Source organism: Anoplopoma fimbria, chromosome 17, assembly GCF_027596085.1.
Source record: "Anoplopoma fimbria isolate UVic2021 breed Golden Eagle Sablefish chromosome 17, Afim_UVic_2022, whole genome shotgun sequence".
Classification (NCBI taxonomy): Eukaryota; Metazoa; Chordata; class Actinopteri; order Perciformes; family Anoplopomatidae; genus Anoplopoma; species Anoplopoma fimbria.
The window spans coordinates 29,263,259-29,285,158 of record NC_072465.1 but is presented as its reverse complement, the minus strand read 5'-3'; the positions used below and the strand labels follow the sequence as shown (position 1 = coordinate 29,285,158).

The window sequence follows — 21,900 nt, the reverse complement described above, 5'->3', positions numbered from 1 at the left end:
CTCATAAATATTTATCGATGGCTTAATACAGCTCACATCAGAGATGCAGCACTTCTGGGCCGCGTCCATCAAACGTCTGAGAGATGGAAATCTGTTACTGGACATTTTTTTTTTTGCTCTTCCTTTTACAACTGGAACCAGCTTCTTCTGCAGTCATAAATCAAACGTTGATTACTCGTAGAGACAAGGTTCCTCCATGGAAGCTTAAAAAACTATTTTCATTTTGAACTCTGGATGTGTCTCCTGCTTATCTGTCGTGATGGAAGTCTAAACGTAGTCGCCACAGGTAGACAGGTGTGTCTCATTTATTCATACTTCATTGATTATACATGATGGAAAGGTTCAAATATTGTGTTCATTTAGTCACAGCGTTTCTCTGACATTTGTCCTGCAGAAATACATTTGAAAAGTTGTCTTCAAAGAGTTACTTCAGCAGCAAGCGAGACGGTGTGCTGAAATCTTCTCATTCTTATAAAAAGTTCATTACTCCAAACTTGAAACTGTCGGGGGAACTAGAAAAAACCTCATTGTTTGTTTCACTTTGTTACTGAGAGGTTTGTAAAACCATAATTGTCAGGCTTTTGTCTTTAGTCCTACTGCTGGTATGATATGTTGCGTGTCTCTCTGTGGTCTCTCTGTGTCTCTTTTTGTTTCCCTTTGTGATCTTTGTGTGTCTCTATGTTGTTTGGTGTGTCGCTTTGTGGTTGTTTTTTGTCACTTTGTATTCATTTTGTGTCTCTTTGTCGTCTTTTTGTTTCCCTTTTTGGTCTTTCTTATTCACTTTGTGTCTCTGTAGTTGTTTTTTTTTCTCTTTGTAGTTGTTTTGTATCTCTTTGTGGTATTTTGTGTCTTGACTCCAGAGAGATGAACGTGAAACTTCTCTTCAGAGCTGTTTGTGAACAAATTACAAATGTAATGTAACGCTACGCTGTGATGAAAGAAGAAAAATGCTAGCTGCTAGTGTATGTTCCTTAACAACTGCCAACCCATTATGAACTGTATTAATTAATAATAAAAATGAATTGGAATGTGTCTATAACTTTAATATTGCCCTACTTGATGACTATTTCATGAAAGCAATAGTTCACGTATGTTGTGACTATCACACAGCTAAGGGTTGTTTTTTTTGGCTCAATACCAAACTGCATGTTGTGAGCTTTTAGCTTAAATAATAAATAACTAAAAATACTAATATTTTAAAGAAAAATCACATATGAACTGTATTAAATAAAGGAGTTACAGCAAACACAGCAGAACGGTGTGTTTGAGGCTTAATGAAGTCCCAGCTGTCAGGTCCTCTGGATGTTATGATGAATCCACTCGGCCTTCAGGAACGTTCTTCAGTATTAATGACTGTTGGTGGAGCTCAACATGGAGATTGATAAAAGACCCTTTCAAACTCAAATGTTATTAATACGCATATTAATTAACGATATGGGACTCTCATTAATATTCATCAGTTTAATATGGCAGTGATCAAAGATGAGAAGTGATTGAACCTCTGAGAAACAAACAGAGGGGAACCAGCTGTTATATATATATTTTTTTTTTTAAATTATATTTAAGTTCAGCTGCAAACACAATATACAAATCAAAAAAATGTTTACCCTTAATGTTTGAAATTATTAATAAATAAATTGTATTTGAAATAAAATTAGATATTTTATTTACTATGATTGTAATAATAAGAAAATATTTTGTATTTGAAAAAATTTTAAAAAACATAAATTCCATATAAATTTAGCAAATCCCAAATAACTAATTTTGAATTGGAAATAAAACTGTATTTTTAATAATAAATGTATCTAATAATAAATAATAAAATTGCAATTGAACCAATTGAAACAAAACATTTTCTTGATTAAAAGAAGTGTTAATAAATAAAAGCTGTTTTAAGCCATTTTAATTATGATTTATAAACAGATATATGGACGTTTCCTTTAACTACACATTATCTTTATCTACTTTTCATTTTGACATACTAACATACGAATACCTTAATTTACTGTCTCTAAAATAAAGTTACTGACTCAACTTTTACTCTCTGGGTTGTTTACTTTCACTCTTAAATGTGATTAACATCATCACAACTGATATCCAGCCGATAAAACCATTAAGAAATCCTCACAGCTTGAGTCTCGAAATAAAGATTAATGTCAAACCCCAGCGATGACTCTGTGACAGCTGCAGATGAGTCTGTCATCGTGGAGCAAAATGAGAGTGATTGTAGCAGAAAGTACGCAAATAGATGAATCCTCATCCGTCTCCGTCTCTCCATCTCTACTTCCTCCGCATCACTGCAGCTTCAATAATGAATTAAAAGCATTAATCGCCTCACACGGCCACTTAACTCTGCACCAACACTCCTTCTTCTGTAAGTATATGTTACCCAAACTTTTACTTTTCTCTTCCTCCTCTGTTCTATCTCTAACTCTTTCATCTCCCAACTTCCAATGTCTCAAATACTCCTCTTCTTCTCTTCTGTGTCTTATTCTTTTTACCCAACAAAGAGCTTTCAGGTGATATGATGTGGCGGCCATATTGGAGGTACTAATTGGGAGCAGAGGAGCTGATTGTTTTGTAGAAAAGTTTAGGTCTTCTTCTATACAACCAGAGGAGTATCAGCAGGGTATGCTTTAGGGCGGGGCTACACACTGATTGACAGATCTCTACTCGAGGCGTATATGGCGTCTCTACGTCACTCCTCCTCAGTCCAAATATGGTCACTTCCATTCATTGGCTGCAAAAAAAAACAAGATGGCGACGGCCAAATCGCAGAACTCAAGGCTTCAGAACATCAGTCCACAAACCAATGGGTGAGGTCATAATGACAACGTCCACTTCTTACATACAGTCTATAAATCTGACGGACATTTGGAGGATTTGTTGTTAAATACCACAACTTTGAGAGTAAAAATGATTTCACACGTGGAAGTTAAACTCCTTCGCTAAATTTTTTCTAAAACAAAACTAGAATGTCATTGGATGTGCACAAAAGGCTTGTTAATGCCCGTATTGTGTTGCAGCGGAGGCAGTTTGAAATTGGAAGTAGAACAACCTAATTGAACCAAATCACTTATATGTTAAACGTCTCCGATATTTATTTTCCTAACCCAGCTGTCAGAGACAAGTGTCCTCACAGAGGCAGGAGCAGATGTGGTTAGAGGACAATCACCACTTATCTTAAACGACTTCTGTCTGTTACCTCCCGTAGTCTCTCTGTCTGCTTCATCCAGCCGTTTGTCTATTCATCTGTTAATCTGCATTAAAGTCAGTCAGCTTCTCTGGATCGTTTCACCTTAATGTGTGTGTTTGTGTCAGTCTCAATCTGTCTCCAGGTCAGCCAGTCTTTCCCACTTTAAGGTTTTAATTAATGACTCAGATACTTCAGTCAGTGACGGGCTGAGAAACTCTCCCTCCACTTCGGACAGACTTCCTGTGGTTAGAGACGTGCCGGTCCAATCACAAGCATTTATTTAAGATATCCGTCGTGTTTGAGACAAAGAAAAGAATCTCCGTTGGGGCATTTTCCAAACAAACCAAGATGGCTGCAGCTGATGTGGAACTTCCTGTTGAAGACGATATCGTTCAAACTGTACGATATATGTTCGCTAAAAGAGAAACTATCGACTGCGCTTAAAGCTTTTCTCCAGAACAAAGTACGTGTTTGCCGTACATAAAGGTTTACTTTTTTCCATATTTGTTTTATTTAACCACCTGCTTTGTGCCAAAGTCCCGCCCTACTTCACTACGATTGGCCGTCTGTCAACTCAGGTTTATAACCTGTCAAAAAAAGCCCCTTAGAAATTGAAAGTAATTAATGAATCATCTAATTTGAGATTTGGTCTGTTGATGTGAGGCTAGTAGATAACACAAAGAAAAAATATATGTTATAGTGACTGATTATTGTGGAGTAATCATAAAAAACACAGTCCTAAAGGCTGGAGGACCATAGTTGAACTCTGGTTAAGAGAGAAAGTGGGTTTATCAAAAGGTTTATAAAAAACAATATATCATATTATAAAAAGGATAACTTCTTGAGAATTTCTCTGATTATTAATAAGTCTTTCTTTATTATTTCAATTATTTTGTCATCCTGCACTTCAAGGTCTGTTCTTTTACTTTCAAACCATTTCTATCTTTCATTACATGTAGACGTTATCCATTTCTTTATCCTCATCTTTCATCTCATAATTATCTTCATCTCCATACTGTAGCCTTGAACTCTCTTAAGCCTTGAACTGTCTTCTATAAAAGTGTTCAGATCACATGATTGATTTTCTTCAACACCAACATCTCGTCCTCCGTAATAACATTTCTGTTATTAAATCGTAACCTTGATCTTTTCATGACCTTTTCGTGATTTTACAACCATTAAACCGCCAATGAGCCGATAATAAAAACAGTCGAAATAAACGTTTAAAGAAAACCAACCGTGACTCTTAACATTCTGTCAAATCAATTATAATAAAACGCAATTACTCATTGGGAAAAAAACACTATGTTCAACCAATATTCTTGTAGAGTTGACATTCACCATTCGAAGTATCCTGATCTTCCAGTCTTCTCAGTTCTACTTCCCTCTTTAGCCTCTCTAAATATCATCTAGCAGTTATTATCCTGCAGTGACATTTTCAAACAGGAACAAAATGTAATTTTTCCATGAGGCCATTGAACGCTGCAGCAGCACACATTCAGTATTCATAAAAGTATTTAAACACACAAGGACAATGGCGTGAGCAGTGATTGTGGGTTAGCGGCTGGTTGAAGGACACTTAGCTAATGATGGTGACACTGTAGCTGTTTGAAAACTGACCTCAGACCATCCAGTTATGGATGCTCTGAATCGAAACATGAAAGCTACTTGTGCAGCAAGAAATTAAAATATTCACATCCAGCAGGAAAAAGATGAAATTACATTAAGTGCTGAGAAAATTACAGGTTGCATTTGAAAACGCAAATGTTAACTGAATGATTATAAGCACACTCAAGCAAATGTCTTTCGGATAAAATAATAAAATACCAATATGCTGAGTTATATTTTAAAATGGAACCATATAAAGATTCTGGATGAAAATTGTCTCCACATAGTAAATATAATTATTCTGTTGGGTAAAATATTAATATTCAAAGCTGAGTCAAGATCTAATATGAATCTAAGTTTCATTAAAAAATGAACTGTGAAAAAATTTCTGTTGATTAAAAGCATATCGCTTTAGTCCATCATAAAGTAGCACAACTAACCCTGAGAGACTATGAAATACACTAAATACACTCTATCTGTGATATGTGTATATCAATTTATCAATATATCCGTACTGTCAGCCATATTATTTGAATTAATGAAAGTGTTGTAATAATTATATTTTGTCTCTTGTTATTTTATTTATTTATTATTTTCCTTCTGTCCAAGCGTTTTCTTAATTTGTTTTCGTTTATTTACATTTTTTGTGTTTGTTACATGTATTTGTGCCTGTATCAAATAAAAGTAATAAAATTAAAATAACTTTCTAAAAGGAGGTAATTGCTTTGTCACATTTTTAAAGACTGATATACATTTTTTGCATGAAGCCAAATATTATATTTTGTGTGAAATACGTAAAATAAAATGTCTCAAAGGCTAAAAAGTAGATTAAACAGAAGTGCATGAACCCGACCTAAAACAGAACCAACAAAACCTGGAGGTTAATCGTTAAACATCTGGCTGTTTTCCTTGTGACCTGCACAATGAAACAGCCAGATGTTTAATGTTTAATCTTTCAAGAAAGAGAGTCAACGAAACCTAATATCTTCCCATTTATACCTTCAGCATATCCAACAAAATGCATCAAACGACTTGCAGTCTGGTTGGGGACTAAACATCTGCGGGGATGTGAGGACACTGATCAGCGGACACAGCAGCATTAAAGCAGTCAGAGCTAACCAGCCATGAGCAGCTACTGTCCGACTCCCTGTGTCTCCCAGCGTTTAGTCATAGCCCTGCTGTTCATCAGCTCTAAATACGTGGTAACGTTCTGAATCCATGTGTTTACTCAAACTGTTCTCACTCCAAGCACCTCAAATACAGCCGCTAAAGGCAATTACTGCAGGTGTTTAAGATTGTAATAAGAAAAAATAATCTAATAATGGAGCTTGATGAGATATATCTATCACAAGATTTAAATTTAGGTGGTTAGCGATAAAAAAGAGATCTTAAAATGAGGTTAGGGGAAAATTTATTTTGAGAATTAGGAAGTGTTGTGTGTAATAATAAGCCTCAAAAGTAGGATTTGTTTCCCTTAGCAAGAAGCATTGTCTATAAAAAACATTTTCTTTTGCAGAAAAACTGATACTTGTGTGCCAACAATAATCTCTGATTATGTGTACAGCCTGTTCCTCTTTGACCATTTCAAAGCAGCACAGCCCCGCAGCGTATCATACAAGTAATATGAGCATTAAAACAATAATTCTGAATTTAAAACAAGAGTTTTCACAGAAACTGATTCTGCTTTTCACAGCAAACCCACTCATCAGCACCGTTTGAGCTCCATTTGTTTGATGGCTGCTGTCTCTTGTTCGCTCAAATTTGAGCACAAAGAAATTGGACGTATGAATTGCCCAATTCATACGTCCAATTACAGTGAATGCCTGTAAGGCCGTTTCACAAGTTGACGTGGATCTGCTTCATCTTTACTTGGTCTTCTGATTGCTTTCAGACCAGAAAGACATCTCAAGAAAAAAAAAAAAGGTAATAATCCTCAACAGATGTGTCTCTGTCAGAATAAAAAATGCACCGGACAATATTCTATCTTTGTTTCCACCATTGATTTTCTTTCTTGTGTCTCTTCCCTCGCTGCCACTCTTCAACTCTCCAACATTTGCTTTCTTTCCATCTCAGTGTTTTTTCACACTTCACTCCGAGGCCTTCATCTTCACCTTGGTCACCGCGTCACTGAATCTCTTAGCTTCACGTGAAGAAGAAGAAGACTTTATCCATCACATCGGAGCCTCTCTGTTCAGACGTCTTGATCTGGGATCCTTGAACTCTGCAGCCGTCTGTATTTTCTTTACGACGTGTCCTGATTGAAGTCCGTCCCTGACTCTTCATACCTGAACAGCTCAGGGCACCATATGAACAGATTTCCCTCCAAAACTCAATAAAGATCAATTGATTTATCGCTGGAATAAAACAAAGTGTGGGGCCCGTATTGAAAATTAGGATTTATGTGTTGACGAAAATGACAAGAAAATTGGATCTTTCCCTCTGAAGGATGAATGGAAGCAGTGATTTATTTTACAAAATCTGTATTTTGCATATCTAAATGGTTCTCTTTATTGTTTTTTTTTAAAATATATTTTAACCTGTTACCCTTTGCAACCTGTTAGCACAGAAGAGGAAATAACCTTTGACCCCCCCCCCCCTAGGCGTCCATACTCACTTGCTGCAGGTCCACTCCTCCCTGTGCCACTGAGAACAGAGGGTGAGAGCCAAAGTCTGATGCCTCGAACACCTTCAGCCGCCACAGAGAGACACAAGAAGAGTTCAGGACTTCAGTTAGAGATCCAAAAAGATCAAACTTCAACAACATGTCGCTGCACAACAACCCAAAAAACTGTATTTTACAAATCATGAATCTTTAAGGCGCTTTCAAACCTGTAGATTAGTTCATTTGATATGGAAGAAGACTGAAAGGTAACTCATTGACTAGATAGTTTTAACCTTCGACAATAACATTTGCATGAATATCAACACCATGAAGGGAAGGGAGCGGGTGGGTCCAACAAAGACAGGACTTTCACCAAGGAGACGGCTGTTTATGTCCCGTGTAAAACCACAAGTCAACACAAGGGTTTAACTGATTGCAATTTTTTTGGCCTATTCCAATTTATTGACAGAATCAAAAAATCTTTTATGCAACTTTTCATTTTCATTAATAAATAACTTACATTTTCTCCCAAATTGCACCAAGTTGCACGACATACAAGACACACATACTACGATTTAAGGTTGTTCCATCACAGCTCATTCGGGACTTGCAGGTGTTGAACAAACACTTTTTGGATAGATTGCGAGTTTATGTCTTCTTCAGTCAAATAAAGAAGAACGTCTGTGCCGTTACTGTCTCTGTGCGCACATTTGAGCGGCAAAAATCTGATGTATGAGACTAGTTTTGAACAATGCATCTCTAGTCAACATGTTGACTTATTTTGAGTAATGTAACGTAGCCTACTCAACTTAGGTTACATAACAAGCGTACGTATTTAAACAAAAGCCATGATCTTTTTTTCTAACACTAACCAAGTAGTTTTGTTTCAGCTCACAACTTTAGCCACGTGTCATTTCACGACATGTGAGAAGTTGCATTCAAAACGTGTTATTTAACAGCAGTTTAACTTCTATAATGATGCTAAAATCAAATATCTACTGTTGTGAAAATACTGTAGATGTCTGTTTGTATTTCACACAACAAACAAGTGGTGGTTTGATTGAACAACAGCAGGATTTCATGATAGAAGACGTGATTTTAGCATAAATTCAAAAGCTAATCAATGGTGACATGTTTAAGCGTCTCCACGAGAGTGCAGGTTTTTATTCTCCAAATCACCAATGCCAGCTTGTGTCCCATTTCATATATTTTAGCAGTTTCCCAGTAAAAGTGCAATACAAATATTGAAAATTATAGAAAAATGGCTTCTTTTGTTGTCCCATTCCTGTTGATATTTCTAACATATGATTTCAGTTACAGCTGTTAATAATAATATTCATAATCAGTCGTTTAATGATGAGCTGCTTGTGACACCAAAGAGGATCAATAAACACAATATGATATTTATATAATAAAATAAAGACACGAGCCGTCAGCCACCAGTAGATGAGACAGAATGACATCATCACAACTGTCCAATCACTGAGTTTCCTGTCAGACCATGTGACTTTATCATTGCTGCTCTTAGTTTAACTAATTATTTCATCCCCTTATGGACAATTATTGTTATTATCCTATTTTTTTTTCTTTTTGTCTTTTGGTGCTCCTTTTGTAGTCTGAAAAAAAACCCAATAACCCCCAAAAAGATAAAACGCTCATTTAGTTTCCTATTAATCTCATTGGCAGATAAGAAGATGAGAACAGAATTGAAGGAGTAGTTTATTGATCCCTGAGGGGAAAATGTACTTTACAAAAAAAACATTCAGCGGCCATTTTGGGAAAAAGAATAAGTATCACACAAACAGACTCTGTGATGCACCCTGAAGCTAAAAGTGACCTTGTTTTATTGAATCTTCTTTACTGTCATATTGATTTATTTCAGAGGAGGAGGAGTTTTTTTTTAAGCTCTGAGGTTGAGGATCCATATTTACATGTTCTGAACGACAACCTGACGAACACACGAGTGCACACGGCGAGACGCAGAGCCAATTAAGCGTTGCACGAGTTTCCCTCCACGGAAAAAAACTTTTGCAGAGCTCAAGGTGCTTTGAAGAACCTACAGGGGGGAAAACTCTGATGAGGATTGATGAAACTTTGGGTTTTGTTTTAATTGGGGCTATATGAGGTCAGAAGATTTGGAGAGTTCAAATTCACTCCCAACTGTCTCACACTACTTAAAGAGATCGGGGGAAGAAGAATATATCAAAACAATCCTCATTTATTTATTCATTCATGTGCAATATAAATAAGTTGAGCAATCCACTGTATATATGATTATGACTTTATCATATTTTGTGCTTTTGTTATTTTTTTAACATTCTTTTACTTTACCTTTACTGTGTGATTACTAAATTATTATAATTAACCTTGTTTTTTTTTTACTTATGTCTCTTGATCATTTGCACTATCCACTCTGCTGCTGTAATCCTGCAAATATCCCCACTCTGGGACTAAACAAAGATTTACTTATCTTATCTTAATATTAAGCAGTTCACTTTTCCTGTTGAGCTTAAGTTAACACCAGGCTGAAATGTGTTTTGTTGCCCTCTCTAATTCAAAATGTCAAGTCTGTTTCACCTCTAACCACACCCACCAGTGATGTCACGGTGTACTAGGGTACACCTGTATGTCACTGCGGCCAGGTGAGAAGTTAAACCGGTGGAGGTCAACAACAAGGTTTTTCAGTGGGTGTAAAATGAATCTCCAGGTTTAAAAGATTCAGAAAAAGCCCAAAAACTGAGTGAATTGAATCATATTTCTATAAACGGCACTATGAGCAGGATTCACACATTCAAAGATGGCCCCTCCTCCATCAGGTGAAAGCCAACCTCAGATTCACTCTCGTTTTGGGACGAGCTTTGTCTACCTGGCGTTTCGCCTCCCTATATCTGCAATTATTTAACATTTGTAGCTTCTCTTGGATTATGATCTGACACCTGGTTTGCTTTGTTTTTATAGAGGTTGATGCCCAGAAATGTCCTGAAAAAGCAACATGATAATCCAGGCAGCAGAGTCTCAGCAGACACACCGAACACTTCGGTCAGAAGTGATAAGTGAAGGGGATTATTATTGTTTAAGTCAATGCATTTGATTTTAAAGAATATTTTACACATTCTGAGCTCAGCGCTAAAGTCAGCATCATGCTATCAATGCTAGCATGCTGATGCTGATGTTGAGCAGGTAAAGACCCTTTTAAAAGCAAACGTCATCTAAAATATGCATCCACATGTCGGTAACAGAAGTGACCTTTCTTACGGTGTTAGCGACCTTTAAACCCTTTAACACACCAGAGTCACACGGTTACACCAACAACAGGACCGATTATTTAGCTGCTTTTTTCTGTTAGTTGAAAAAGAGTTTGAACCCAGAATGGCTTCTATGTTTAAGATTATAATTATTCCATTGTTATTTCTGTGCATTCTGTACACACGGAATTAAGAAAGAGGAATCCCTCAGGTTTCTTCCTTCTTTTCCTTGTAAATGTTCCTATATTTTTGGAGTTTTTCCTCATCCAAATCAAGGCTCTAAGGTCAGACGTGTCTCATCCTGTAAGATTGTGACGCCCTTTGAGGCAGATTTGTGATTTTAGGCTGTATGAATAAAACTGACATGGAAAATGTATTTTCCAAGCAGAATCAACCAAATGAATCCTCTACTTTAAGAGAGAGCTTTATGTTGAGAAGATGCTGGTAATGCTGTGTATTCAAGCTGAAGATGAGCATGATATCAAAGACACACACACACACACACACACACACACACACACACACACACACACACACACACACGCACACACACACACACTCATTATGTCTGTAGCATCAACACACACATCTTATTGATGAATAGTCCTGACTTGTATTGAATAAACATGAAAAAGCCTCATTTGTGTAAGATGGGTGGTGACATGAGCTGCCATTCACAAAGCATGACCTTTCAAATAGTGTGTGTGTGTGTGTGTGTGTGTGTGTGTGTGTGTGTGTGTGTGTGTGTGTGTGTGTGTGTGTGTGTGTGTGTGTGTGTGTGTGTGTGTGTGTGTGTGTGTGTGTGTGTGTGTGTTAATAAAAGGCAAAGCAACAAAGTAAATATTTTCTATATCATTCAAATTGCAAATCAAAGCAGATTTCCCCGACGATAAATGATGTATGTACTCGTTCATCCTCAATCCTCCACTTCATCCATCCATCATTTCTTCTCCCCTCCATCCATCCCCCAGTGCCCCCCCACTTCATCCCTTCCTCCCATTGTCTAAACATCCATCCATCTTTCCCTTTATTCTTCCACTTAACCATCTCCGTCGTCTTCCTCGCCTTCTCTCTTTAATCTCTAAACCTCCACTGTTCCTGCATGAGTCCGTTGACTCCATTCTTCATTTGTTTAGTTGCCATCTTGCCATTTATAACACATTCTGTTTTGTCGTCATCATCCTCTCACCTGGTTTCCCGCCAGCAGCATGGTTCCCGGGGTCGGGCTGGGTCGGTAGGGAATAGTGGCTCCCTTCGGCGGAGACTGAAAGAGAAGGAAAGAGGAAACAGAGAGAGAGAGAGAGAGAGAGAGAGAGTACTGAGTAAAGAATCTGAGCCTGTGTTTGTCTGCTGTGATATCTCATGTTTTGTCCCACTTTGACGTAGGAAATGACTCCTATAGTTCAGGCAGAAACTTTCTGAGAGATGTTTTTTGTTTTTGGCAATGATTAAAACATTCTGTTTTTCCAATTTGACTGACTTTGTGTAAATGCAGACAAAAGCACAGTCTGTCTCTGCAGACACTGAAGTCCTCACAACCTACATCTTTTTTTTAAAACTTGATTCCACTTAATCATCAGAACATCTGTCTTGTCCCGAGGCGTCCAATGTCTCACGAACATAAACTAAAGATTTAGACAAACTACAAAACAATTATGACCCATCAGACTGCAGTGGTGATGTGGAAATGCAGCTGAGAAATCCGAGTGAAGCTGATGAGGAAGTGTCTTAAAAGCTGCGTTCTCTCTCCTGTCCATCAGGGGGCGACTCCTCTGGTTGTATAGAAGTCTATGAGAAAATGACTCTACTTCTCTCTTGATTTATTCCCTCAGTAAACATTGTAAACATGAGTTTATGGTCTCAATCTCTAGTTTCAAGTCTTCTTCAATACAGCATGATGTTCATTTAGTAAATTATAGTATCATTTTTCAGTAAAATAGCTCCTTAAAACTGCTTTTGGGCTTTGTGAGAGTATTATAAAACAGCGACGTCACTCTCTCTGTCTTCCAGGAGTGGTTATTTTTAGTAAGTGCATTAAAAGTAATGAGTCGAGTTAAAAGCCGGAGTAGAAGCAGTATTTATTTTGACTGTTTAATTGTTTCTGGAGACTCATTATTACAAAGTCTAACGGTGATTTTGTTTTTGCAGCTTTCTACTCTGCTAAGAAAAACATAGTGTGAAGATGTGCAGTTTAGCCTGAAGCAGTTTGAAGATACGGAGCGACGTGATTCTGTTTTCTAACATAAAATCAATGTCTTTCCTATTTTTAGAAGTCGCTCTGCTTTTGGATTGTTGCATCTGAATTGCTCATGTGGTTGAATTGGAGAACAAATATTCATTAAGTGCCGGTTGAGGCTGGACCAACAGAGTGCAACTCTCGACTCAATGTTTCAGCCGATGATCGATGATGTTTTAATGGAGACTTCTTGGTGCTTAATTTAAATATATCGTCAAATCTTGCAAACACACTCACTTTTTAAACATACGTATGTGTGTGTGTTCAACCCCGTCTACTGAAATTACATTTATACAATTTGTTCTCCCAATTGAAACTTCATTTCTTCCTGGATTATTTCCACATGCAACGTTTGTTTCGAGTGAACAAACTGCAAGTTTGAACCCCACAGAGGTTGAAGGGAGGTCCAGAGTCCACATCAGGGTCCTGTGTGTTGGCAACACAAGCTCTCTGGTTAAGGTGAGTGAAAGATAAAGCGTGCTTAAAGTCACTGCAAACCTTCTTTCGGTTTTGAGGCCTTTACAGGGGTGGTTTTTTAAATATTTTTTAGAATTGTTGTTTTTGTCAGTTATTTGATTGGGGCAGTGCTCCACTTCTTAGCTGTAACGTAGTCAGCTATAAGCTAATATACATCTGTAGTCCCTGGTAGGAAACGGAGAATAACATCTCTGTTAAGAAATGTGTCTGTGTTTGTGTCATCAATACATTCACACAACAAGTGAATAATTCGTGGCTAAAAATCACCGTAATTTTATACCAGAGAAAGGTCGATATTTCTGATAATGGCATCAACCAATCATGTTGTGTGGAACGCAAAACGTACGCTCCACGTTATTCCTGTATAAAGGCCTTTAGGTGAGACCATGCTCTTAAACATAACCATAAAAAGTTTACTAATGCTAATGCTGTAGTCACTTAGAGCAAATATGGTAGTTGTATTTTTTTTTTTGTTGCAGAAAACAAATAAAAAACATGGTTAATGAACAATTTACTGACTTTGTTCAGTTCAACATTTTGCGACCTACCAGAAAAGTTAAAGGCATTAAAATGTCTAACAACGATTAGACCCATGTGGTATAACATTTTATCCAGTTTTTAGCCACATGTTTACGATTCATTTTTTAAAATGTTGGTGGTTTTTAATGGGACAAAGGATTTTTGTCATCGGTCGTCTGGATCTGAAGTTATCAGAGAGCTAAAGTTAGCGGCAACCCGGCTCGCAGCCCATCCAAGACGTTGTGCGTTGTTCGAAAACAGCGTCGGAGAAACACCGAGGTTTAACGTGAAGCTGCTTTATTCTATGTTTTGATCAGCGGGTCAGTTTGTTTTGGAGGTAAAAAAAAACGTAAAAAAAGAACACGGAAGGAATCCCAAAAACTGCAACGAATACAACAAGATCCGATGCTGCTCCACCACGTCATCTTTGAATTTTTTAGATACATTATAATATTGTATATTGTTTCATTATTATGTTGAAACAAAAAAAGGAGTCCAAATGACATTATGTCTCCTACAAATGTATTTGTCTTTGCTAATAACACAGTCACATTATTGTAACCTTGGTTACGGTTAGAATCAGAGTGTCGTATTTCTGTCTTTTTTTTTGGAAAGGGAGCTTTTCTGCAGGTGGACACGAACATTTTCCATTCATTGAGCTGCTCTGGGATCAGTGGGTATCATATCCCAGCATGCACTGGGTGGAAGGCAGAGAGACAACACAAGTAGATCAAAAGATTTCTCATTTGAGATCAAACAGAGGGTGTGAATGGAGGGATGGAACTCCACGTCGACGGAATATACTCTGATTGCAGCAGAAGTTGAGAGTGAATGAGTTTAGCCGAGGTCAGCATTTTTCTTTCCTTTTCTTTCACTCCTTCCTGGTTAAGGTGCCTGGAATACCAACGAGCTCCCATGGCCTTTAAACATTCACTGTTTCCACTTCTAATCTCCGAGACATAGCTCATCTTAATGAGCGCCGCCTCCGATTAATAATAATACAATCATGAATTATAGATTTCAGTGTTCCCAGGTTGAAGATTAGTGGAAAAGGTGGATCTTATCTCGTAAAAAAACAGTTTTTTTTTGTGAGGTTAAAAGAGAAACATCATCTTGGAGCAATAGAATGGTAGTTTTGTTGGGGGGGGGGTAAAATATGGACTCATAAAAGAATCTCTTCTGAAGCTCGGCTCACTGTGTCGTCTGTAAATCAGCTTCAGGTTGAATCAAAGAGAGATCGTAAAGTGTTTGGGGTGCGATCGTAAAATAAATGTATCATGGAGGAATGAACGTCCGTCTGTAACAACGTTATTATAATAAAAGACTTGAGCGAAGTGACTTAAGTGTAAAAGTTAGCTATCGTCATAGCGACAACCACAACAGGGTTGTACATCCAGAGAACTTTAACACTAGAATGCAACACAACTATCTGTTCAGCAGCAAACAGCAGGTAGCAGCTCTGTTTGCTAAAATACAGAAAACCTCATTGTGAATTCCCTTTTTTTAGGCAAACGTATTTTGTCGTTGATCATTGATGAGTGATTTGTTTAAAAGTATCACAAATTAGTTTCAAACGTTCGTGTAGGGTGAAGGAGTCTGATGCACAGTTGTGACTTTCACCCAGGAGACCGATGTTAGTGTCTCATGTGAAACAAAACGTCAGCGTTGACTTTTTTTCTTTTTATTCATTTCTGCAAGCTAAACAAGGTAAGAAACATGAAGCTAACCCATTACTAAACATAACCAAATTGTTTTGTTGCGTCCTTTGTTTTGTCGGCCATATTGTTTTTGTTGCCCTGCAAAATATGCCCTACAGGAATGTCCTACTGATTTGGTTTTGTGTTGTTTGTCATGTGTTTGTTGTGTTACAAATGGGATACAACTACATTTTTAGTTGCATAATGTCAATAAATGATCATTGAACCATGAACTTTGATAAGACCAGACAAACACACACACACACACACACACACACACACACACACACACACCCCAGCATACGTACCTCTAGGATCACGGTGCAGATGAGTTTAACACACTGGATGATGGCGTCCTGGCTCCCTGATATCGTCACCTCTCTCTCTGTGGAGTTTGGGAGGAGGTCACCTGCCACCTGCACCTGTGCACCTGTCGTCTGCACACACACACACACACACACACACACACACACACACACACACACACACACACACACACACACACACACACACACACATAAAGAGCAGTGATTATTAACCTGCCAGTATGCAGAGCGCCAAGCTGAGCATAAAACATGCTGTCAGAGAATAAAGGCTGGTGGAGTCCGTGTTCTGACAGGAATTATGAGCTGTAAGAACATTTGTGTTCATAATTCATAAGGTCATGTGTCAGATCGTGTATTAATAGAAACCATGAAGTGAGCAGAGTCAAAATAAATGAGAGCGAATCTAAAGTTTATGGTGTTTACTGTTTTTTCAGCAAAGTATCCCCGAGGCTGAAGTTTAATTCACGTCATATTCGGCTTCTTCACAACCTCAGCTCGTTGACTCGCGTTGCTATGGAAACGAGCATGAAAAGAGGCGACGACAGACTAGTCACATTCAGTTGTGAGTGTTAAGCAGCAGATGTGACAGAGCGGCCTCCTTTGTGAAGTTTTCAAGGTCTGGTTTGACGCTTCGTTGTTTTTTTTTATTATTATTATTAATGTTCATTTCATGGATTTTAAATATCTGCAGGGACATTTTTGATTTATTCCACAAGGTTTCAGACGAACAAAATGAGATTATTTGTCATGACATCTCTAAATATGTGAACAAATGAGTGATTATTTATGATTATTCGTCTGCTTGCTGGATGTTAATGATCTGGATACAGGGTCTGAACTTAGTGAAGATTTTTTTAAATGCTTTATCATATTTCACAATCATCTTTGCAGACACTCACCTCCCGGATCTCTTTGATCTTGGAGCCGCCCTTGCCGATGAGAGAGCCACACTGACTGGCCGGGATGACCAGCCTCAGGGTGACCGGAGGCTTACTGGTCACGGTGCCGTTGGCTACAAGGGCCGACAGGTCCTGAGAGAGAGAAAGAGAAACAGAAGGATTTAAAGATTTCATTCATGTGGATCAGTCGTTCTACATCACTGTGTTGTTTAGTTTAATGGTGAGCAGAGCGATGAGCCCAGTAGAACCTGAGCTGAAGGTATTTAAGAGAAAGAAATCACAGTTCAGATGAAGAAATAGTCAATTATAATGTTTGCTTAAGTGGCACATTGGATATGCAAAATCTGTTACACAGATCAAACAGAAAAGCTGTGAAATTCATGTTTAGAAAAATGTTGCAGCTACATTAATATGGAGGACAAAATCTTCCAAAATAAAAAAAATAGTAAATTCATGCATAAAATAATCAATAATTAAATGAATACGCCATTAAATGTACAAAAGAAAGATATATAATAAATAAATATAAATTAATTAATTGATAAAATGTTGGATTAAGGGATATTTGCTTCTATTCGCTTTTAATTTATTTACCTTTGTAAAAAAGTATTAATAATCATATTTATTTGTATAGATTTTTAAATATATTCATTCATTTTTAAATGTATGCATTTATTTATCATATTTTATTTCCCCTGTGCAATTGCCCCCTAAATAGGAAAATAAAAACTTAAAAAAATACAGAAATAAATACGAAGAAATTAAAAAATAATAATAAACAAAAATGAATGCAAAATATATTTGAAAACAGAATATAAATTAAAGAAATATTAAATAATAAAAATGGAGTAATTTTTTTTTTTATTAAAAAATAATAAATCAATATATATCATGTTAACTTTCTCAATAAAATTCCGTTCCTAGGGAACAGCTTATTTGCTCCGCTAATATTAACTTACAAAAGCAAAAATAGACATTAAAGTAGTATTTTAAATCAGTGACTACAACTCCAGACAAATAAGGGTGATGCTCTTTCATCACATTTCTACACACAGACATAATGAATGCATAGTGAAACTAAAAGGATGAAAATAGAATCTGTGAAATGTTTTTATGTGACAGCTTCTTCTTCTTCTCCCTCCTCTGTTTTTACTCTATATCTGTGTCATCACTCGTTCCCATGATTAAACACACGCTTTACACTCATCAATCATCATCATTTGCATTTAATTCTCTTACATCTATGTTTTTTTTTTGTTCATATTTCCACTCTGGTTTTGTAAGTGTGCATAAAGACGAGTGGATGGAGAGGTCAGCACCCTATGACTGTCTTTCTCTATTTTCATTAAACACATGAATAAGAAAATGTACAGATTATGCATCCAAAAAAAGCCAAAAGAAATAAGAAGAAGCTTATAAGAATCCTCTCTTTCCTCTCTCTCTTTGAGGCCGGAGCTCCAGCTACTGAAAGGTTAGCATTGATTGAGCAGACGACGTCCACACTTGTCACTCATTCCTTTAATTCCGATGCAGATCACAGACTTTCTTTGCTCCGGTCAAACATCTCCGTCTCGTCAAACATCACTGATTCGCTCTCTGACCTTGACTTCCTTTTGGTTTCTATCTTGTCTCTACATCCCACCCTTTTCTTTTCTTTACTTTTCTTTCTCTCTTTTAAACCCATCAGTCGAGGTCTTTGTGATTTCATGAACAGAGATCGTCCACATGTCAGGATAATAAGTATTCTGAACGCTTTAAAGACTCAGAATGACATTTCGAAGGGATTATTTACGAGGATTCATAAGGGCATACAAACATGGCTTCTTTGAAATAAGAATTTTTAGACAAAGATTGAAAGAAAACCTGCAAATCAGCTTGTAATATTTACATTTAATATGATTGTTAGCCAATGAAATAGAAGTCATCAGATATTACTTAACAGCAGTATCCATGTAGAGGGACATTCCTGGAGATTTAGGCCCCAGATATTGATATTTTATGATATAATATTCTAATATTTACAGAAATGTTACTTTATTTATACAGACAGTTTGTACATTTACATCCAAACTTGTTGCTGTTCTGTATGATCCTGTTTTAATCGTGTTCAGGATGTGATGTAGAATATAAAGTCTCGTTTATAAATAATATATCTGTATGATATCTTACTAACATTTACTCCTAATTTATTGTTCATTTTTCCAAAGAAAGTCCAGGAACACGTGTCAATCTCCGCTTGTTACATGCAGACAGTCGTTTTCAAAGTAAACTTCCGTCTTCTTCGCTTCATTAACACACGATGACGGAGGTTTCTCTGACAGTCATTCTAGGATTTATAGACAATATATATTTATTTAAAAACAATCTTGCATCTATTGGTTCCTGATCTTTGTGCCTAGAAAATGCTCTGAAGCACAAACTCTGACTGGAGACGCTCTGGAGACCTGCAGAGAATCAAAGCGCCGTCTATAAAAAGGTGTTTGAAGAAACATCCTGCAGAGAGTATGTGTTTTAATCCGATTTTTAGCAGAACTCCTGCTGTTCCATCCTGCAGAGTGTTCATCACACCTTCATTCACCTCTCTCTAACCTCACCCGTCTCCCATAAGACTCCACTCCATTCTTAAATTGTCCCTATTATGCTTTTCCACTTTTTCCCTCCTCTTTAGTGTGTTATATATATTTTTGTAAGTGTAAAAGGTCCGTAGACTGTAAAACCTGAAGTCCACGCCTAAAAGGAGTTACCCCCCCCCCCCCCAGAAGCTCCTGAGCTCCTTCACTTCTGTTACTTTATGAGGTCATAATGTAACTTTATGTGGTCACAATGTAACTTTATGAGGTCACAATGTAACTTTATGAGGTCACAATGTAACTTTATGAGGTCACAATGTAACATTATGTGACATAGACATAAAAGTGACATAAAACTCCTCCCGGCTAGTTTGGTCCTCAAACAACAAAAAAGAGAGACGGAGCTGAAGCTCAGGAGGAAGAGTTTTTTTTAAATGTGAAACGTTGACCAATCACAACAGAGCGGGCAAGCTGACCAATCAGGGCAGACTTTGCTTTCTGGAGGGAGGAGCAAGCACTACAACGGAGCGTTTCAGAGAGAGGGTGAGAAGATGTGCTGCAGGACATAATGATGAGAAAACCAAGGAGGATTATGAGCATTAACGCATGTAAACATGTTGTAACTGGAACTGGAGATAAAAATATGCACCCGGAAAATATCATAATAGGGCCGGTTTAAAATTTCTGCTCTTTATTCTCCTTTTTTTTTTATTGCATGTCCTCTTCTCTCTTCAGCAGCTCTTTTTTCTTTTAATTCATAACTTCTTCTCCCCTCTGGTTTCTCATTACATACCATCTCGCCTCTTTTGGCAGCTTAAAGCCCTCTCTCTCTCTCCCCCTCTCTCTCTCTCCACTCTTTAATTAACTCAGGTAATAAATAAGCAGCCTGAATCACCTGCTCTTAATACGATTGGTTCAATCAATTAGGGCCTCGTCGCATCTCCAAATGTAAATATCAGCGCCGTCTCGTCTGAGCTGCCCGTCAGATGAACGTGATCCGAATAGATGAACACCCGGCTATTTATTTATTTATTTATTTATTTATTTATTTATATGCATGCTAAGCTGTGATGTGTTTTGTGTGGGAGGAGAACAATCTGAATTCTTGATCCTGGTGAAGTCTAGACAGGGATGCTTTCTGCAGGAGGCTGAGGACTGTTTGTATGTTTTTATTTTTGTGTGGTTTTGGTTGAAAAAGATGTTTGAAGGGTTATTTAGATTTTTTTATATTCTGCTGGCTGCTACTTTAGTCCCCAGTGTGTTTTTCTTTGCTGTAAATGAAGCCGTGCTCTCCATATATATTTCAAAATAAAGTGCAGTTGGAGACATGAACGAGATGTGAAACGACTACGAGCTCTGATGTTTATTTCTCTTTTTGGTTTTACTCGTCGATCCTTCCGTCTGTCTCTCATTACACATTTTCTTTAATCCTCTCTGCTCCTCTCTCCTGAAATTAATCTTAATTTATACGATATCACGTCTTCAGTTTTCTCTTTGCAGAGTTTCCTGCTCAATTTATTTTCCTTAATGACAGATCTAAATTGACAGTTATTCTCCTCGTCTATTTAGATTTCTTCATGGTCCATTCTGCCTTCTGCAACTTTCACATTCCTTTAATTTGTCTTCTACAACTTTCTCTGTCCATTTTCCTCATCTTCATCTTGATTGAAAGTTTGGACTTGTAGTGTATTTTATCATATTCTGTTATACCTTGTTGTAATGAGGCCATGGAGTTGTTGCATGCTGTGTGATGTTGACCAGTTAGGGTTCTTAAGAGCTGCTCTGATAATGACCTCATGACCAACGTATGGCATGACAGCCTTGTTTATGGTGATGTTTACACAGATGGAAGATTTTGGGGTCTCAGGAACGTATTTCAAGTTTCAAGGTGTCTGAATGAGGTATTCACTGCTCAGCATAGTTCATGCCTTTGTGCCCATTGAAGTGATGCACAACACACATATAAGTCCAGCCCGAAGGCTGAGAGCCTCAGTCCATGCTGAATCTCTGTATGGGCTCCATTCTGCGCAGGATGATTTCTGATGCATTGATTCAATAAAGAAATTGTTGAAACTGCATCAGCGGACCTGGACATCTTCCTTTATCCTTTTGATATCAAGTTATTTACTATAGACTATAAAGAAAATATCCATAACAATTCCCTAAAACTCCCTGTGGGAGCAGTTTAAAACACGCTTATACTTCACTCTCTATCCCATAAAATGAAGAAAAGCAGGAGGTAATATAATCTATAGAACAGCAGCTGGTTGGATTCATGTTCAGAACTTGAACCTCACTCTCTCTGATTACTCTCTTTATTTAATCCCTTCTTTTTTATAATCTCTCTTCTTCAACCTCATTAACTTCATTTTGCACCTCATCGTCTTCATCTCTGTATCTGTTTCTTTAAACCCTTCTTCTCGCTCTCTCTTCCATCTCTCGTGTGCCCTTCTTCCCTCCATCTGCACTCTTTCTTCATTTCATTTTTCTTTTAATCCTCTCAGCATCTACCACTCTCTAAATCT

The 21,900-nt window shown here is 37.4% G+C and overlaps 1 protein-coding gene across 1 annotated transcript in view; it reads right to left on the bottom strand.

Annotated features, from left to right (window-relative positions):
* The window catches only part of pcbp4 (poly(rC) binding protein 4), a 53,577-nt gene that overhangs the window by 18,097 nt on the left and 13,580 nt on the right, over positions 1–21,900 (bottom strand). Inside the window, 4 exon segments of the mRNA XM_054616986.1 lie at positions 7,419–7,490; positions 11,841–11,915; positions 15,889–16,017; positions 16,806–16,937. Coding sequence (XP_054472961.1) covers positions 7,419–7,490; positions 11,841–11,915; positions 15,889–16,017; positions 16,806–16,937 — 408 coding nt within the window.